Source organism: Salvelinus fontinalis, chromosome 28, assembly GCF_029448725.1.
Source record: "Salvelinus fontinalis isolate EN_2023a chromosome 28, ASM2944872v1, whole genome shotgun sequence".
Classification (NCBI taxonomy): domain Eukaryota; kingdom Metazoa; phylum Chordata; class Actinopteri; order Salmoniformes; family Salmonidae; genus Salvelinus; species Salvelinus fontinalis.
In genome coordinates, this window is record NC_074692.1 from 11,222,328 (window position 1) to 11,238,678 (window position 16,351).

The window sequence follows — 16,351 nt, forward strand, 5'->3', positions numbered from 1 at the left end:
TGCCATACCAAGCAGTGATGCAGCCAGTCAAGATGCTCTCAATAGTGCAGCTGTAGAACCTGTTAAGGATTTGATGGCCTATGCCAAACTTTTTAAACCTCCTGACTTCTACCCGACTGTGTGTACGTGAGGACCATTTTAAGTGATGTGGACAATGAGGAACTTGAAGCTCTCGACCCACTCCACTGCAGCCCCGTCGATGTGGATGGGGGTGTGCTCGCCCCCCAATTTCATATAGTCCACAATCAGATCGTTGGTCTTACTGACGTTGAGGGAGAGGTTGTTGTCCTGCCACCACACTGCCAGGTCACTGACCTGTCTCATCATCGCAGGTGATCAGGCCTACTACTGTCATTTCGTCAGCAAACTTCATGATGGTTTTAGATTCATGCATGGCCCACAGTCGTGGGTGAACAGGGAGTACAGGAGGGGAGTAAACACACACCCCTGTGGGGCCCCCGTGCGGAGGGTCAGTGTGGCGGAGGGGATGTTGCCTACCCTCACTACCTGGGGTCGGCTCGTCAGGAAGTCCAGGATCCAGTTGCAGAGGGAGGTGTTCAGTCCCAGGGTCCTGTGCTTAGTGATGAGCTTGGAGGGCACTATGGTGTTGAACCCTGAGCTGTAGTCAATGAACAACATTTTCACATAGGTATTCCTCTTATACAGGTCGAAGGGCAGTGCGGGGTGCAATTGAGATTGCATTGTGTATGGATCTGTGGGGCAGTATGCAAATTAGAGTGGGTCTAGGGTGTCTGGGTTGATGGAGTTAATGTGTGCCATAACCAGCCTCTCAAAGCACTTCACGATTACAGATGTGAGTGTTACAGGGCAGTAGTCATTGTGGCATGAAGGGTTAGAGTGGTGGTCATCTTAAAACATGTGGGGATTACAGACTGGGACAAGGAGAGGTTGAAAATGACTGCCAGCTGACTGCCAGGTGATCTGCGCATACTCTGAAAACACGCCCTGGAATTCCGTCCGGCCTCACGGCCTTGCGAGTGTTGACCTGATTAAAGACCTTACACACGTTGGCCTCGGAGAGCAAGATCATCCAGTCTTCTGGTTCGGTGAGGGCCCTCACGCACGGTATGGTGTTGTTATTGTCGAAGCGTGCATAAAATGCGTCAAGTTGGTCTGGTAGAGAGGCAGCATTCCGCAGATCATGGCTGGGTCTTCCCTTGTAATCCGTAATGGACTGCCCTGCCACGTTTTGGAGCCTGTGTAATATGATTTCAATTTATTCCTATATTGTGTTTTTTCTAATTTGATGACTCCGCAGAGGTCGTAGTGGGACTTCTTGTACTTGTTCCTGTCCTCAGCCGTAGCCTCGGGGTTGTCTGCGATAGCCCTGAGTGCGGTAGCCCTGTGCTTAAGTTTAGCGCCAACCTCTGTGTTAATCCAGGGCTTTTGATTGTAAATGGGTGAATTTTTGTTTTATTTAATCCATTTTGAATTCAGGCTGTAACACAAATAATTAAAATTGCCGGTGACTTATACAGTGCCTTCAGAAAGTATTCACACCCCTTGACTAATTCCACATTTTGTTGTGTTAAAGCCTGAATTCAAAATGGATTAAATAAAACAAAAATTCACCCATCTACACACATTACCCCATAATGACAAAGTCAAGGGGTGAGAATACTTTCTGAAGGCACTGTATAAGTCACCGGCAATTTTAATTCTGTGTGTTACAGCCTGAATTCAAAATGGATTAAATAAAACAAAAATTCACCCATCTACACACAAAACCGTATAATGACAAAGTGAAAACATGTTTCTAGAATTCTTAGTGAATGTATTGAAAATTAAATATAAAAATATCGTATTTACATAAATATTCACCCCCCTGAGTCAATACATGTTAGAATCACCTTAGGCTGTGATTACAGCTGTCTTTCTGGGTAAGCCTCTAAGAGCTTTGGATTGTACATTATTTGCATATTATCCTGTTAAATATTCTTCAAGCTCTGTCAAGTTGGTTGTTGATCATTGCTAGACGACCATTTTCAAGTCTTGCCATAGATTTTCAAGTCGATTTAAGTTAAAACTGTAACTAGGACACTCAGGGACATTCAATGTCATCTTCCTAAGCAACTCCTGTGTAGATTTGGCCTTGTGTTTTAGGTTATTAGCCTACTGAATTCATCTCCCAGTCTCCGGTGGAAAGCAGACTGAACCAGGTTATCCTCTAGGATTTTGCTGATGCTTCTCTGTATTCTGTTTCTTTTTATCCTAAAGAACTCCCTATTCATTGCCGATGACAAGCATACACATAACATGATGCATCCACCACCTGCTTGAAAATATGAAGAATGGTACTCAGTGATGTGTTGTGTTGTATTTGCCCCAAACATAATGCTTTGGAATTAAGTTAATTTCTTTGCAATTTTTTTTTGCAGTTTTCCTTTAGTTCCCTGTTGCAAACAGGATGCATGTTTTGGTATATTTTTTATCTGTACAGGATTCCTTCTTTTGACTGTCATTTAGGTTAGTATTGTGGAGTAACTGTGAAATCCCTGAGCGGTTTCCTTCCTCTATGGCAACTGAGTTAAGAAGGACGCCTGTATCTTTGTAGTGACTGGGTGTATTGATACACCATCCAAAGTGTAATTAATAACTTCACCATGCTCAAAGGGATATTCAATGTCTGCTTCTATTTTTTGACCCATCTACCAATAGGTGCCCTTCTTTACGAGGCATTGGAAAACCTCCCTGGTCTTTGTGGTTGAATCTGTGCTTGAAATTCAGACCTTACAGACCTTACAGATACTTGTATGTGTGGGGTACAGAGATTAAGTAGTCATTAAAAAATCATGTTAAACACTAACTATTGAGTCCATGCAACTTATTAAGTACATTTTACTCCTGAACCTATTTAGGCTTGCCATAATAAAGGGGTTGAATATTTATTGATGCAATACATTTCAGCTTTCATTTTTTATTAATTTGTAAAAATTTCTAAAAACATAATTCCACTTTGACATTATGGGGTATTGTGTGTAGGCGAGTGACACACAATCTCAATTTAATCCATTTGAAATTCAGGCTGTAACACAACAAAATGAGGAAAAAGTCACTGAACTTTTGCAGTGTCTTATATGAAGATTTACAGTGTCTTACATGAAGATTTACAGTGTCTTATATGAAGATTTACAGTGTCTTACATGAAGATTTACAGGCGACACTGTAAAACTGAACTGGCCAGTGTCAACGTGAAAACAGAGAATCTTTAGAATCCATTTGTGATCCATTTGACAAGACTTATGCTAATATCTTCAATATATTCTGTTTTTCATCCCAAGCAAAATATCAAACCAATGATAGAACACAGGGAATTTTACAAAACAGGACTCTGTGAGTTCATACACTACTGCCAACATACTGTAACTCTTTCTCTGTTTCTACCTGTAAAGTCACAGGACACAACCATTTGGTGTCATACAAGTAATGGATGAAGATACACTACCCCTAACTTCCTAGCCAGCTGGACCCTCATAGAACATACAGTAGAAGGCTTGTCTCGTAGAGAGACACACACACACACACACATTCCACAGTCTCCAGCTGGCAGTCAGTCAAGGGTGGTGAAACTCACACATTATTTATCAGTGTAATTCTAGCTAACGCAAGTCAAGTGGTAACACCCTGGCTTTGGGTACACTGCAATACTGAACAGTACTGAGTGAGAGACATTCATATCCTGTTACAGTAACTAAAACGTACAGTATGTCAACAATTAGCAATCTGTTTCTCGAAGACGAAAATCCATATGCCTATAGCTATGTGGGGATAGATGTGTAAAAACTTCACTGGTTACTGAGAGTGCCTATTAAATAACCCCCAAAAGAACAACTACATTTTTCAAATATCCATACCACTAGCTTTCTACAATGTGGGAAGCAAAAGCTATATTTGACACATCAGTATTTAGGTGTTAACCCTTAACCCAGTATACAAATAAAACATGATGTTATATTCCGTAAGCAGAGGAGGAGAGAGGAGGGCCGTTTAGCGCTGCAGAGAACCTAGTTTGGGGTCTACAGCCTCAACATGACCAGACTTCAGCGGATTCACCAGCAGAGGGAGACAACAGATAGTAGTAAACCCTCTCAGGTCCACTCGCTCAGGGGACCAAGAGAGAGCTGACGCCAACGTGAATCAACTCGCTCTTTTACAAACAAAGACACACATAGGCACCACCAATATACAATCTCTTCCAACTATGGTCACCTACAACAGACAGGTTTACCATGCTAGATAGACATATGATGAAAGGGTATGAGGCCAGCTCACAGACACGGTGTTTGAGGGTTTTAGTCTGGCTTTTACCATAAGCCTGGGATCAAACAACACACCCTGCTTATTTCAGAGACGAGCATTGCTGTCTCTATTTTAGGGAATCACTATATTCGTATCCCTAACCTGAAGATGTACTACTATAAGACTAGTAATAACACCTCACTAAATGTGTGGTTTTGAAACAAAACATTTTTGGAACTTCATTGGTAAAACTAGGTGAAAGCGATTGTCCTCAGCCATGATGTGATAGACAAATAAATCGTCTGATGCCTCCATTTCTACATTTTCAACCAGGGTGGACTAGTACTGTACCTAACCTACACCACATTCAATAGGGTTAGGCCTAAAACACTGTGTTTTATGAGTAAAGCTACTAAAACAGAGTTAGTCTTGACATCAAGCGTCTGGGCTGTCCGGTATTTAGGAGCAGAGGGGTTTGTGTGTTTTTAAGGATGAGACATCAAGCCATTTTTTTCCTTCTCTCAGCCAACATGATAATGACAGGTTTCACAGACAGCAGGGTGCAGATCTGTCTGCTACTCCTCCTTCAAAAGGAGCCGGCTGTAGACTGAGTGGGCCTGGAGCCTGCCAAATTACAGTGTGATCCTCCCGCACTTCCCTGTCCCTCTCCTCTCTCTGTCTCTCCTTCTCTCACCTTCCACCATTTCTCCTTTTCTCTGTCTCTCCCTCCCTCACTTGCCATTTCCCCTTTCTCTGTCTCTATAATCCTCATTAGCTAGCCGTCTTGACCCTCTTTTCTCAGTCGATCTATCCCTCGTGTTCCTGTCCATTTTCTCTCCATCTTCCAGCCCTAAGAGTGATCCCGGCATCCTATGAAATGACCGGGTTCACCTCTGTTAGAAATATTCTAGACTGAACCCCCCCCTGAGGACTTATCATAAGAATCCTGTTAGAGGCTCCATTTCAGGCTAGTAGCTAGTAGCCAATCTGTCCTCAGCTAAATCACACATACTACCCACACTGGATTTGCCTGACTGTGTGATAAAATGTCAGAGTTTGCCTCGGGGCATTTCAAACCGTCGTCTTCCTGTCTACTTTCATGCGTCTTGATAACATCTATAGAGCCCATATTACATTATTTGGGGTGGTGAACAGTGGAGGTCCCTACACTATCTAGTTCATTGCTGCTCCATCCCTCCTCTCTAGCTCATTCCCTCTATTCCCCCATCTTGCTCATCCTTGCTTTCTCCATATCTAGCTCATCCCCTCTTTCCCTGTCTGCCTCATCCAACCCCCCCCCCCCCATGTACTCTCCTCCCTCCCTCTCTCCATCATCCCCCATCTACCTCTTCTCACACCCCCTCTCCTCTCCTCTCTCCTCTCCCTCTCCTCCTTTTCCGCTCCAGAACTGTCAGATGGCATTAGTTCCTTTCACGCTCATCGCCTGTAGGAATAACAGCCGTGAACCTCGCCGAACAGCGCCATTCTCCTGCTCCAGTTAGCTCTCCACTCAGCACAGCCTGCCTCGCAAATACCAACATTATTCATGTTGTGGCCCTTACACAACATAGCCCACTAAAGGGCAAAGTTAAGCAGACACGAATCCTAACGGAAGAGGTCATGTTCTTGACCTAAAGTTTTTTTATGTATATTGTATAACTGAGCTTTGATTGTTATTAGATGGTGTCACCAACTGTAGCATGGCCCTTTAACTAAAGTAATAAAGTAAAGCAAATATTGTAAGAATGAAGGAGCCATCTATTTACATCGTCCTATGAAGCCTACAGAGTGAACATATAAAATGATATAAAAGTGGATCAATATGGAGTGAAATGTTTGTTAAATTTTTTGGGGGGTAAACTGCATAGTAGTTTTTACTGTGCCAGTACCAGGAGACCATACAGCTTTTTCTATGACATAGCCTGTGCACGACATTGAAATAATCCTGCATGTCTCTTGTGAGGACAGTTTTGCACCATAGGGAGGATCCAAACCAATGGCAGTGTAATTACCAGTTTGACAAGCAATTCCAGACAAATAAGCAAAACTCTGAGCAGAGAAAAGTTTCTCATCACTCAGTCCTTCCTTCCCGAGCATGGCGTAGAGGGCTTAGGCTAATCACAGCAGATTAGTGGGAGCTCTGATGGATGCTACGCTAGCCTGTTAATCATCTATGTGATGATAACCATGAATCATCTTAGAATTATTAGAATATTATTAGCAATATATTTTTTCCAATAACAGTTAGATGAAATGACCACAGTAGGCCTATATCAGCAAATATCACAGTTTTCCCTCATTGAGGTCTGTTCGCCTCCGTTTCATCAATGTTACAGTCATGTCGCTGTGTTGATACAGTATGTATAAGCTCTACATATTGAGTGAGGGGTAGGCGCCTGCACAAGTGCTTTACAGTTGCTGTGATCTCCAGAGAGCCCTGTGATTTAGCTGTGAAATGACAGAGCTCCTGCCTCTTATTGGGATATGGGTGGGGAGCTAATGACACACTGCCCCAGGCTAACATGACTATTAGTCCAGCCGGGGCTGCAGGAAGGGACAACAACACAATTCTGTCATTACACCCTGGCTGGCTGGAAAACACCTCTAATCAGGTGGGCATGGGCACAGGCTTCAGTCCCCCCCACCCCATCCCCTCTCCTCTCCTCGGTGGTGACGCACCCCTGACTGGACGTCCCAGACCCAGTCACATTCCTGTGTGCAGCATGTGGAAGGGAGGAATGTAAAAAACCTCCATGCCTGGTTGGTAGGCTATCCCCAAGTCTGTATTACTGTGATAATCAGACAGACTCAACTTTACAGGCACATCAAAAAAACTAAAGACCTACCTAACTGTTTGAAGTGAACTGACTGACTGAGTTACACAATGACCTGAGAGACAGCAACACCTGTCCAGAGCTGACCTGTCGCGAGCTGACCTGACCTGCTGTTTGCTCTGACTCACTCAGAGAGAAACTATGCTGGGGTTTACTTTACCAGATGGGAGCTTTATCTGAAGAGTTGCAGGACATGAATCCTGGCAGTTGCTAACGCGGATATTATCAGTCATAATCTTCCACTGTGTTCAGTGACTGAACATGGTTAGAATGGAGGTTCAGGATGATTCCTTGTGAAAATAGATTCAATTAAAAACAAAGTGTTTGTGCCACTTACCAAGATTACTGTCATTCATTCCATCTGTAAAACAAACAGAGAAACAGAATGCATATTAATACATAGTCATTAGTATCAACACCATTCAACTCAAGTAGAAAGAATCACTCTGCCTTTTTCATAGCTTCAAAAAAATCTGCAGTCTTTCTTGCCAAGACCCATATTCATTTTCATTCATATTCAGTCAAGCATCTTCTGGTCCCCAATCCCAGCTGATGGGCCATGTTGTGTCTAGCTGTCACGCACAGCGTACCACCCGGCCTCTTGGGCAGACAGGCTGGGCCTGTACGGTCTGAGAGCACAGGTATGCAGGCATACACAAGACATAGGAATGCTATGTCTTGGAACCTTCAGGAAACTGGAAAGCACAAATTAGTAATATGTGTTCTTGCTCTTCCAATGGAGACGTATCGAAAACTTAGATCACATGAACACAGACTACAGGGGATCAGAGGGAAATATAACACAGGAAAGACAGTGTATAGAGTCATTTACTATGAAAAAGGATACAGGCCATGCTACAAATAATCTACAGTGCATTCGGAAAGTATTCAGACCCCTTCACTTTTTCCACATTTTGTTACGTTACAGCCTTATTTTAAAATATATTCAATTGTTTTTTTTCCTTCATCAATCTACACACAATACCCCATAATGACAATGCAAAAACAGTTTTTTAGACATTTTTGCAAATGTATTCAAAATAAAATAAAAAAATACCTTATTTACATAAGTATTCAGACCCTTTGCTATGAGACTCAGGTGCATCCTATTTCCATTGATCATCCTTGAGATGTTTCTACAACTTGATTGGGGTCCACATGTGGTAAATTCAATTGATTGGACAGGATTTGGAAAGGCACACACCTGCAGGAAGACACATTTCAGTTGAATGCATTCCGTTGTACAACTGACTAGGTATCCCCCTTTCCCTTTCCCTTTCTATATAAGGTCCCACAGTTGACAGTGCATGTCAGAGCGAAAACCAAGCCATGAGGTCGAAGGAATTGTATGTAGAACTCCGAGACAGAATTGTGTCGAGGCCCAGATCTGGGGAACGGTACCAAAAAATGTATGCAGCTTTGAAGGTCCCCAAGAACACAGTGACCTCCATCATTCTTAAATGGAATAAGTTTTGAACCACCAAGACTCTTACTAGAACTGGCCACCCGGCCAAACTGAGCAATCGGGGGAGAAGGGCCTTGGTCAGGGAAATGACCAAGAACCCGATGGTCACTTAGACAGAGCTCCAGAGTTTCTCTGTGGAGATGGGAGAATCTTCCAAAAGTACAACCCATCTCTGCAGCACTAAACCAATCAGGCCTTTATGGTAGAGTGGCCAGACGGAAGCCACTCCTCAGTAAAAGGCACATGACAGCCCACTTGAAATTTGCCAAAAGGCACCTAAAGACTCTCAGACCATGAGTCAGGAGGAAACCTGGCACCATCCCTACGGTGAAGCATGGTGGTGGTATTATCATGCTGTGGGGATGTTTTTCAGAGGCAGGGACTGGGAGACTAGTCAGGATCGAGAGAAAGATGAACGGAGCAAAGTACAGAGAGATCCTTGATGAAATCCTGCTACAGAGCACTAAGGACCTCAGACTGGGGTGAAAATTCCCCTTCCAACAGGACAACGACCCTAAGGACACAGCCAAGACAATGCAGGAGTGGCTTCGGAGTGGTCTTTGAATGTCCTTGAGAGGCCCAGCCAGAGCCCGGACTTGAACCCGATCGAACATCTCTGGAGAGCCCTGAAAATAGCTGTGCAGCAACGCTCCCCTTCCAACCTGACAGAGATTGAGAGGATCTGCAGAGAGTATTGGGAGAAACTCCCTAAATGCAGGTGTGCCAAGCTTGTAGGGTCATACCCAAGAAGACTTGAAGATGTAATCGCTGCCAAAGGTGCTTCAACAAAGTACTGAGTAAAGGGTCTGAATACTTATGTAAATATGATATTTCAGTTTTTTTGTCATTATGGGGTATTGTGTGTAGATTGATGAGGAAAATAATGAATTTAATATATTTTAGTCTGTACATTTCTTGGAAAAAGTGAAGGGGTCTGAATACTTTCTGAATGCACCGAACATGATAATATATTTACCATTGACTTGCATTTGATTTGTACTATAAATGCTAAAAAGTTAGCATTTGAAACAGTCGCATAGTAGAGAGAAACAAAATGGTGCAGTTTGAGGCCATGTGGTGGAGAGTGTTGGAGATTGGGCTGTGAGAAGGGGTGATGTTGTGGATGTTTGTATGCTTCTGTATGTTATCATTTTTATTGTAAAATAAATAATAATAAAAAATTAACAGTGGCAAGGTAAACAAAACCAAAGCATGGATTGCTGTTCATTGACTGCTTCCAGGGTAAGGAAACCCATATATATTTTATAATTTGGGTGAACTATCCATTTAATATTGAGGGGTGAAAAATGTCACCTAATAACAGTAACAGGACCATCTAGTTGTCAGAACCTGGTAATAGCAGGATGTATAATGGTACATAAACCTAACAACTTAATTGACTAATTTCTTTGAATAGGTGAAAATAACCATCACCAAATTCCATTTGAATACATTACATAGTATGAAGAAACAATACTCCAAGCTGTAGCTCCATATTACTTGTCAGACATAGAGAACGTATACTGTATATTGGTTGTTGGGTTGAGATTGGCGTGGGGGATCTGTGGGTGACTTTTGACATTTTTATTTATTGAATATTATATGAATCCTATAAATTATAAGGGAGAATTTGAGTCCAATCAATAAACTTAATTTCTCAGACATCAAATTCTATTTCCACAAAATAATGTTGCAGGAATGCTTATCTTATCTGTTTCAAACTGCAGCAACCTGTCACGACTTCCGCCGAAGTCGGCTCATCTCCTTGTTCGGGCGGCGTTCGGCGATCGATGTCACCGGCTTTCTAGCCATCGCCGCTTCATTTCTCATATATCCATTTGTTTTGTCTTGTTTCATACACGTCTAGTTTTCATTCCATAATCACATTGCATGTATTTAGTCCTCTGTTCCCCTCCATGTCTTTGTGTGTAATTGTTTTTTGTTACGTGGATATTTGTCAGGCGCTGCACTTTTGTTATGTACCGTGTTTTTGGAACAAGTATGTTTTATGTGCTGTCGTTGTTGCCCGGTATTAAAGTGTGCCTGTTTACTATAATCCGCTCTCCTGCACTTGACTTCGCCTCCCATATACACGCTTAACACAGCCATTTTATATAAATCTGAGAGGGTGTGTGTCATGGCTTGCTGAAATGACATGGAACGACCCAAGAGAAAGGTGAATGGTATGACAAAGAGGCTGAGCAGAGATAGTTGACTGTTATAATGACTGAGCCTATGAGCTCTGCTTGACCACCTTACTAAGGCTTGCTGCCACTTAACCTTCTATTAGTGGTCCAGAGAAATAGTACTGACATCCTCACACTAACCACTGAAGACAGGTCAGCCTTAAAAGGCAGAAATGGTGACATCACCCACCCGAACACAGAACAACAAAATAGGCCATAGCTGTTTAGTTCTTTAGGCTACAAATTAGACTCAATATGTCACAGAGCATCAAATCACAGAGACAGGGCTATGGAAATGAATTCTGACTGCACTGACTTCCTCTCTCCTCTTCTTTATGCTTGTTTGGTTTATTCTGTTTTTGTCGGTGGGACACAGAATTTATACAAATTTGCATCAAAGTGGAAAATAAGGGATTGGGGGAGTATCGAGTAGAATGGATGAATTATGGAAGGAGCTGTATTATAAATGGGCAACGTTCAGCCACACGAGAGAAAGAGAGAGAGAAAGAGAGCGAAATGGGTGTGAGAGAGAGACAAGAAGTAGTGAGGAGTGGGACTATGTGGATGGTGAAGACACACATAAAATATTTGTCATATAAATTATTCCTAACTACTTCCATTATCGCGTATCAAAGCATCAATTAATTATTCCAATGGCCTCTTGTGAACATTTGCATTGCAAGTGCAACAGCTCCTCTTCCATACAAAGAGGCACAGGCAGAATAGGCAGACCCCTCATGATACTAACATTCTGTATCCATGAGTAGAGAGGCGACCATGGCGATTCAAGGTTTTCAGATTTTAAATATTCGGTTTTTGTAAGGTGATTTTTTATTCGATTTTTGACAATACAAAACATACACACAAAAAAGGACAACATACAGACGCACACACACATCCACAACATCACCCCTGGCCGGACGGGCCTACTCACACCCCCATCTCTAGCACCCGCATCACTCTCCGCCTCAAACTGCACCATTTTGTTTCTCTCCGTCGCCCACGCACTTTCAACATTTAGATAATGAAGCATTTGACCTTTCTATTGTGTTAGCGACGGGGGACTGGTTGATTTTCAGTTTTTTAGTATCCGTTTTTTCAAGATGATTGACGAGAAAAGTATCGTCCAACCCATCTCACTGCACCCTCATGCCATGTATTGAAATATTTCATATAATCCTTGAACCATTATAAACCATATAAACCTTGAAGCATGAAGTATACTAATTCATTACAAGATGTATTTATATTTCTGATATCAGAACACTACTTATTCCATTTTCCCCTCTCATGTGAAACAAATAACAGTTGTAAAAAGATGTGGAAAAGAGAAGAGGGAGAAAGAAAGCCAGAGGAGATGAGTCGGGCTAGGAAAAGAATGGGGGGGATTGGAGGAAAATAAAAGAGTGGGGGTGAGTATGGAAGAGAGAACAGAGAGAAGGGAGTGTCCCCCCTAAAGACCTGTTTCTCAGACCTCCAGTTAGTGACTAGAGGCTAAAAATATACTCTTCATGTTGAGCCACCCGGATTCCCCAAACCATCTCAATAATTCACAGGCTACATGAGGGGAGGATCTCTGTAACACAATGCAGTACAATAACCCCAGGAACCAACAAAGACTTCACACAATGACCAACCGTCTCATTACAAACATACAAGTGAAGGGAATGCGTATTTCATTGGTTGGGTTGGCTTCCCTTTCTTGGGCCTCTAAATGTGTACTGTGGAAGACTCAACCACATGAAGCAGGCCCGGACAGAATATCTCCTCCCATTCTGATGTAAACCATGCAGTGACTAAATGTGTGCTGCTGAAGGGGTAAAAAATATCGGTTTGGTTCTTTTCAGCTTTGTTAGATATATATTTTTGGAGAAGGGATGTTAACTTCTTGACGCATGGATCCCTTTAGCGGGATCATTTTCATCAACAACCGCTGCATTGCAGAGCGCCAAATTTTACAAAAAATGCTAAAAATATTTATATTCATGAAATCACAAGTGCAATATAGCAAAACACAACTTAGCTTGTTGTTAATCCACCTGTCGTGTCAGATTTTGAAAATATGCTTTACAGCGAACGCAATCCAAGCATTTGTGTGAGTTTATCGATCACTAGACAAAACATTAAGAACACCTAGCAGCAATGTAGATTGGTCACGAAAGCCAGAAAAGCAATACAATTAATCGCTTACCTTTGATGATCTTCGGATGTTTGCACTCACGAGACTCCCAGTTACACAATAAATGTTCCTTTTGTTCGATAAAAATTATTTTTATATCAAAAAACCTCCATTTGTTTGGCGCGTTATGTTCAGTATTCCACAGCCTTAGGCAGGTCATCAAGGCTTGACGAAAATTCCAAATAGTATCCGTAAAGTTTGTAGAAACATGTCAAACGTTTTTAATAATCAATCCTCAGGTTGTTTTTAACATCAATAATCGATAATATTTCAACCGGACTGTAAACTATTCAATACTGGAGAGAAAGAAAATGTCGAGCAACCAGTGCATGAACTAATGGAAGGACATCCGTCTATCCACTGACGCGTTTTGATAAATCTCACTCATTTTTCAGAATAAAAGCTTGAAACTATCTCTAAAGACTGTTCACGCCCTGAAGAAGCCATTGGAAAATGAATCTGGTTGATATCCCTTTAAATGGACGAAAGGCAGGCAATGGAACAATGATTTTCAAAATAAGAGTCACTTCCGGGATGGATATCCTCAGGTTTTCGCCTACAAAATCAGTTCTGTTATACTCACAGAAAATATTTTGATGGTTTTGGAAACTTTAGAGTGTTTTCTATCCTACTCTGTCAATTATATGCATATTCTAGCATCTGGACCTGAGAAATAGGCATCTTACATTGGGAACGTTATTTTTCCAAACATAAACATTCTGCCCCCTAGCTTCAAGAGGTTTAAGTGTGTATGCTGTGGATCAGGTATGGGCTCAGAATAAGGCAGGTACAGGGCCAGAGTAAGTCAGGTGTGGGGACAGAGTAAGGCAGGTATAGGGCCAGAGTAAGGCAGGTATAGGGCCAGAGTAAGTCGGGTGTGGGGCCAGAGTAAGTCGGGTGTGGGGCCAGAGTAAGTCGGGTGTGGGGCCAGAGTAAGTCGGGTGTGGGGCCAGAGTAAGTCGGGTGTGGGGCCAGAGTAAGGCAGGTATAGGGCCAGAGTAAGGCAGGTATAGGGCCAGAGTAAGTCGGGTGTGGGGCCAGAGTAAGTCAGGTGTGGGGACAGAGTAAGTCAGGTATAGGGCCAGAGTAAGGCAGGTATAGGGCCAGAGTAAGTCGGGTGTGGGGACAGAGTAAGGCAGGTATAGGGGCAGAGTAAGTCAGGTGTGGGGACAGAGTAAGGCAGGTATAGGGCCAGAGTAAGGCAGGTATAGGGCCAGAGTAAGTCAGGTGTGGGGACAGAGTAAGGCAGGTATAGGGCCAGAGTAAGGCAGGTATAGGTCCAGAGTAAGTCAGGTGTGGGGCCAGAGTAAGACAGGTATAGGGCCAGAGTAAGTCGGGTGTGGGGCCAGAGTAAGTCGGGTGTGGGGCCAGAGTAAGTCAGGTGTGGGGCCAGAAGTAAGGCAGGTATAGGGCCAGAGTAAGTCAGGTGTGGGGCCAGAGTAAGTCGGGTGTGGGGCCAGAGTAAGTCAGGTGTGGGCCAGAGTAAGTCAGGTGTGGGGCCAGAGTAAGTCGGGTGTGGGGCCAGAGTAAGTCAGGTGTGGGGCCAGAGTAAGTCAGGTGTGGGGCCAGAGTAAGTCAGGTGTGGGGCCAGAGTAAGTCAGGTGTGGGGCCAGAGCAAGTAGGGTGTGGGGCCAGAGTAAGTCAGGTGTGGGGCCAGAGTAAGTCAGGTGTGGGAACAGAGTAAATCGGGATTGGGGCCAGAGTAAGTCAGGTGTGGGGCCAGAGTAAGTCAGGTGTGGGGCCAGAAGTAAGGCAGGTATATGGCCAGAGTAAGTCGGGTGTGGGGCCAGAGAAGTCGGGTGTGGGGCCAGAGTAAGTTGGGTGTGGGGCCAGAGTAAGTCAGGTGTGGGGCCAGAAGTAAGGCAGGTATAGGGCCAGAGTAAGTCAGGTGTGGGGCCAGATGTAAGGCAGGTATAGGGCCAGAGTAAGTCAGGTGTGGGGCCAGAATAAGTCAGGTGTGGGACCAAAATAAGTCAGGTGTGGGGCCAGAGTAAGTCAGGTGTGGGGCCAGCGTAAGTCAGGTGTGGGACCAGAATAAGTCGGGTGTGGGGACAGACTAAGTCAGGTGTGGGGACAGTCTAAGTCGGGTGTGGGGACAGAGTAAGTCAGGTGTGGGGACAGAGTAAGTCAGGTGTGGGGACAGAAGTAAGGCAGGTATAGGGACAGAGTAAGTCAGGTGTGGGGCCAGAGTAAGTCAGGTGTGGGGCCAGAGTAAGTCAGGTGTGGGGCCAGAGTAAGTCAGGTGTGGGGCCAGAAGTAAGGCAGGTGTGGGGCCAGACGTAAGGCAGGTATAGGGACAGAGTAAGTCAGGTGTGGGGACAGACTAAGTCAGGTGTGGGGACAGAGTAAGTCAGGTGTGGGGCCAGAAGTAAGGCAGGTGTGGGGCCAGAAGTAAGGCAGGTATAGGGCCAGAGTAAGTCAGGTGTGGGGCCAGAGTAAGTCAGGTGTGGGGCCAGAGTAAGTCAGGTGTGGGGCCAGAGTAAGTCAGGTGTGGGGCCAGAGTAAGGCAGGTATAGGGACAGAGTAAGTTAGGTGTGGGGACAGACTAAGTCAGGTATGGGGCCAGAGTAAGTTAGGTGTGGGGCCAGAGTAAGTCAGGTGTGGGGCCAGAGTAAGTCAGGTGTGGGGCCAGAAGTAAGGCAGGTATAGGGACAGAGTAAATCAGGTGTGGGCCCAGAAGTAAGGCAGGTATAGGGCCAGAGTAAGTCAGGTGTGGGGCCAGAATACGTCAGGTGTGGGGCCAGAATAAGTCAGGTGTGGGGCCAGAGTAAGTCAGGTGTGGGGCCAGCGTAAGTCAGGTGTGGGGCCAGAATAAGTAGGGTGTGGGGACAGACTAAGTCAGGTGTGGGGACAGACTAAGTCGGGTGTGGGGACAGAGTAAGTCATGTGTGGGGACAGAGTAAGTCAGGTGTGGGGCCAGAGTAAGTCAGGTGTGGGGACAGACTAAGTCAGGTGTGGGGACAGAGTAAGTCAGGTGTGGGGCCAGAGTAAGTCAGGTGTGGGGCCAGAGTAAGTCAGGTGTGGGGCCAGAAGTAAGGCAGGTATAGGGACAGGGTAAGTCAGGTGTGGGGACAGAGTAAGTCAGGTGTGGTGCCAGAAGTAAGGCAGGTATAGGGACAGAGTAAGTCAGGTGTGGGGTCAGAGTAAGTCAGGTGTGGGGCCAGAGTAAGTCAGGTGTGGGGCCAGAGTAAGTCAGGTGTGGGGCCAGAGTAAGTCAGGTGTGTGGCCAGAAGTAAGGCAGGTATAGGGACAGAGTAAGTCAGGTGTGGGGCCAGAGTAAGTCAGGTGTGGGGCCAGAGTAAGTCAGGTGTGGGGACAGAAGTAAGGCAGGTATAGGGACAGAGTAAGTCAGGTGTGGGGCCAGAGTAAGTCAGGTTTGGGGACAGAATAAGTCAGGTGTGGGGCCAAAAGTAAGGCAGGTATAGGG

The 16,351-nt window shown here is 44.4% G+C and overlaps 1 protein-coding gene across 1 annotated transcript in view; it reads right to left on the bottom strand.

Annotated features, from left to right (window-relative positions):
• LOC129826136 (nuclear receptor subfamily 6 group A member 1-A-like) overlaps positions 1-16,351 on the bottom strand; it is a 110,175-nt gene that overhangs the window by 38,795 nt on the left and 55,029 nt on the right. The window contains exon 3 of the mRNA XM_055886493.1: positions 7,432-7,455. Coding sequence (XP_055742468.1) covers positions 7,432-7,455 — 24 coding nt within the window. The remainder of the gene's footprint in view (positions 1-7,431; positions 7,456-16,351) is intronic.